Here is a 4,614-nt window from a genome sequence, read left to right on the forward strand (position 1 = left end):
CAATTGTTAATTCACAAATCCTTGATGATCATTCAGATTTGTAGTTTGTTTATTTCTCTAAGGAATTTTGTTTGTTACTTTAAAATAGTTCTGCTTCCTTTAGAATATGATGTCCTATTTTTTGATATTTTCACATTCTGCTGGAGCTCCTCAGATACTTTTTTTTCAATCAATATGTTTGCTGACTAGTTATGTCTGCAGAGATTAGGCAAGAATATATGTTAGCTTTACTTTTTTTTTGGTGTGTTGGGTGAAAAATAAAGACATAATAATTCCTTTTTTTATAGTTGATAGTCCCATACTCCCTATTCTCTTTTCCAACAGACAGATATTTTCTATATCCAGTGAAACTACTCAACCAATCTAACAACATCTCTTCTTTCTGGTTGGTGACATCCTTTTTAATTGAGAAAAGCTAGAAGCTTCCAGATGTAAGTGTGTTTGTGTTTTGGTTAGCATTTTCTCAATGTTGGCTCAAATTGGCAAAGTAAGAGGAAAAAAATGAAACCTACTTCTAGGAAACACTTTTCATGATTTTGGTAAAATTTCTCTTTCCATCTATTATTATTTTAAAATCTTTTCTGTATCCTCATATTGAGGCCATTTTTGCAGAGCTTTGACACCATAATTCCAAGCTTGCCAAGCATTTGACTCCTGAAGTTTTTTAGGATGTACTCTTCAAACTGCCACTCCTATTAATCCATCTTGATTGCATTCTTGTTCAGAATTTTGAAGGAATATAGGTTTTGATGTGCTTGAATAAATATCTAGTAATTATATAGATGATTCCTATAGTAGACCTAAGTTTACTAGAAATTTCCAACATGTTGCCTAGCATGATTATAGGATATTTCATCTCCAATAGCAACAACAAAAAAACATCAGAAGTATTTAAAAAGAATGTTAAGGAGTATTTAGTAGTAATTGTTATTCTTAGATTTTAAAACTTTATCCATTCAATAATGAGTGCAGCACCATCAGTACAGTAAATGCTTAGTATTAAAATTGCTAGGTCATATGGGAATTCCTTGTTTAATATTTTGAGGGAATACCAAAATGTTTTCTAAACTGCCTGCATTACTTCTTATTCTTACCTTCAATATATGAGAATTTCAATTTGTCCACACTGTTATCAACACTTGTTTTCTTGTTTTTTGTTTGTTTGTTTTTTTGTTTTTAAATTTAAGTCTGGTGGTAGCACATCGAATATGTACCTTTCAAAACCTCCAAGAGATACATTTAAATCATCTAAATTATTTAACTTATAGAAAATATCAAATTGGAGAACATGGGAGGAAGATTATTTCTAGATAGGTAAGAGGGGTGGGAGGGAAAGGGAGATGGGAAGGAGAATAGAAAGGATGGGAGAATGTGATAGTCATCATTATACAAAATACATGTATGAAGATTTGAATTTGGTGTCAACATACCTTATATACAGAGATACGACAAATTGTGGTATATATGTGTATTAAGAATTCTGATGCAAAAAAAATAGAGTACATGTACAATGGCATAATTTGGCATGAACATACTTTATATACAGTTATGAAAAAAATGTGCTGTATATGAGTAATAATGAGTGTAATGCATTCCACTATTGTCATGTATTAAAAAATAAATTTAAAAAAAAGAAAATATCAAATGAAAATAGTGAAGACAGTTTTCATTAGTAAACGAATCATCAAAATACATTTTCTTCTGAAGGTAAACATCTCACTCATTTTCATTTCTAATGAAAGTTTTCATCATCAAGAAAGGCATGACTCTTTCAGCTCAATTTGTGTTATATAGCTACTGAAGCAAAAAGAGAGCAGAGAAAAGGTCCAGACCTTCATCATAATTTTGTGGCCTGTGAAATGTTGCCATTACTTTCAGACTTTTGCTGATACTCTATTTGCTACGATACTCTGGAATTCTTATACCGAGCCCTTTAGCACATTAGTCTGAAATTAGAAATAACAAGGTAATGAAAAATAACATGATTTCCATCTCACTCTAGATTGTGTCTAAACTCAAATCTAAAGCCAAGATATTCCCTTAACAGAAATACAAAGCAAGACAAGGAAAGAACACAACTATACTCTGTTCTCTTAAATAAACAAGATTTCATTGACCCCTTATTTCATATTTTCCCTTTACTTGCCACTTCAGAGAGGTTTACACATGAATGTAGCACGGTAACACAGGCTTGGGGGGGGGGCGGGGAAGGGTATTGTTTAGTTCATTCTGTTTATTATTAGTTATTATTTAGTGCATTCTGTTTCTTTAAGAACAAGAGCAATTGTCAAAGGGAATTTGGAAAGACCTTAAGTCTTCTAGACCATTCTTACCTTGATTTTCTTCACTCCCCCAACTGGGACTACACCTCTATTACATCTTCACTACATTTTCAATCATTTCTAAGGGGCAACTAGCAACACATTCAAAACGCAAATTGGCAGGACTCTGGACCAATGGGCAGGCCGCATTCCCTTCCCCGGGCCCACAGCTGCCACGTGGGAGACTCAGGACCCAGGAAGGGGCGGGCTGAGGGGAGGCGTTAGGCAGCCCCACCAACAAGCCTCCCAGCCTCCCACCTAAGACCATCCTTCAGCACCCACAGGCAGGTGTCCCTTCCTACTGCCAAGATGTCCCTTTCTAAGAAGCTGACTTTGGACAAACTGGATGTCAAAGGCAAGCGCGTCATCATGAGAGTGGACTTCAACGTTCCCATGAAGAAGAACCAGATTACCAACAACCAGAGAATCAACGCCGCCATCCCCAGCATCAAGTTCTGCCTGGACAATGGAGCCCAGTCGGTGGTGCTGATGAGCCACCTGGGCAGGCCCGATGGCGTCCCCATGCCCGAGAAGTACTCCCTGGAGCCTGTCGCTGGCGAGCTGAAATCCTTGCTGGGCAGGGACGTGACATTCCTCAAGGACTGTGTGGGCCCAGAAGTGGAGAAGGCCTGCGCCAGCCCCGAAGCCGGCTCAGTGATCCTGCTCGAGAACCTGCGCTTTCACCTGGAGGAGGAAGGCAAGGGCCAGGATGCCTCTGGGAACAAGGTGAAGGCGGAGCCCGAGAAGGTGGAAGCCTTTCGCCAGTCACTGTCCAAGCTAGGGGACGTGTATGTCAATGACGCTTTTGGCACTGCACACAGGGCTCACAGCTCCATGGTGGGAGTGAATCTGCCCCAGAAGGCAGCCGGGTTCCTCATGAAGAAGGAGCTGGAGTACTTTGCCAAAGCCTTGGAAAACCCAGAGCGACCCTTTCTGGCTATCCTGGGTGGAGCCAAAGTGGCAGACAAGATCCAGCTCATCAAAAATATGCTGGACAAGGTCAACCAGATGATCATCGGGGGCGGGATGGCCTTTACCTTCCTGAAGGTACTCCACAACATGGAGATTGGTGCCTCCCTCTTCGACGAAGAGGGAGCCAAGATTGTCAAGGAGATCATGGCCAAAGCAGAAAAGAATGGTGTGAAGATCACCTTTCCCGTGGACTTTATCACGGCTGACAAGTTCGATGAGCATGCCAACACTGGAAATGCCACCATAGAATCTGGCATCCCCGAAGGCTGGATGGGTTTGGACTGTGGCCCTGAGAGCATTGAAAAGAATGCTCAAGTTGTGTCTGAAGCCAAGCTCATCGTTTGGAATGGTCCTTTGGGAGTCTTTGAATGGGAAGCCTTTGCCAAGGGAACCAAGGCCCTCATGGATGAAATCGTGAAAGCCACCTCCCAGGGTAGTGTCACCATTATAGGGGGCGGGGACACTGCTACTTGCTGTGCCAAATGGAACACTGAAGACAAAGTCAGCCATGTGAGCACTGGAGGGGGTGCCAGTCTGGAGCTCCTGGAAGGTAAAAGCCTCCCAGGAGTAGAGGCCCTCAGCAACGTGTAACTGACAGAGTCTCCTCCTCCTGTTTTCTGTCCTCAGCCTTTAGGTTAACTCAGTGCTCTAACATCTCAGCTTGACTTTGGTTAAAAACTACCAGATATGAAGACCCAGGAAATGGGCAGGCAGTGTGTTATCCACTTGTCCTTACATCAGTGAAAGCACTTGTTCACTTTAGCTCTGTCATGCCTTTGCCTACCCTCTTCAAGATCTCCTTTGAACCATTGGACTACACCGCTATGCCTTATAGGAAGGATATATTCTTAAGTTGCCCATTAAAGTGAGTTGAGTATTCTGAATGACTACTTTTTTTTTTTTTTTGTATCAGTACAAACTTTATTTTTGCATGTTGTGGTGGCACCCACCTGTAATCCCAGAAGGTTGGGAAGCTGAGGAGAAGGATCATGAATTTAAAGCTAGCCTCAGCAACTTAGCAAGGCCCTAAGCAACTCAGTGAGACCCTGTCTGTCAATAAAATAATAATAATAAAAAAGAAGCTCTAGGGATATGACTTGATGTTTAAAGGTACCTAGGTTCAATGCCTGGTACCCACCAAGAAAACAAACTTTATTCTTAAAAATAATACTTACCTAGAAATTCCATTTTCTAAGTTTTATCCTAAGTTAATAATATTAAACTATAAATCTATCTGTAGTAGATTTATCTATCATAGCACTGTTTATAATAGCAAAACACAGAGGGAAGAATAGAGCTTTAACAACTCTTATATATATTA

General features: G+C 40.3%; 1 protein-coding gene across 1 annotated transcript; it reads left to right on the forward strand.

Annotated features, from left to right (window-relative positions):
- Positions 1-2,630: 2,630 nt before the first annotated feature.
- LOC143402554 (phosphoglycerate kinase 1-like) lies at positions 2,631-3,884 on the forward strand. The gene has a single exon (XM_076860104.1). It carries the CDS (start codon positions 2,631-2,633, stop codon positions 3,882-3,884), a length of 1,254 nt encoding a protein of 417 aa, XP_076716219.1.
- Positions 3,885-4,614: the final 730 nt, after the last annotated feature.

Source organism: Callospermophilus lateralis, chromosome 6, assembly GCF_048772815.1.
Source record: "Callospermophilus lateralis isolate mCalLat2 chromosome 6, mCalLat2.hap1, whole genome shotgun sequence".
Classification (NCBI taxonomy): domain Eukaryota; kingdom Metazoa; phylum Chordata; class Mammalia; order Rodentia; family Sciuridae; genus Callospermophilus; species Callospermophilus lateralis.

What these genes read in the sequence shown, in the direction of transcription:
- LOC143402554 (XM_076860104.1), top strand. Translation starts at nt 2,631, where the DNA reads ATGTCCCTTTCTAAGAAGCTGACTTTGGACAAACTGGATGTCAAAGGC.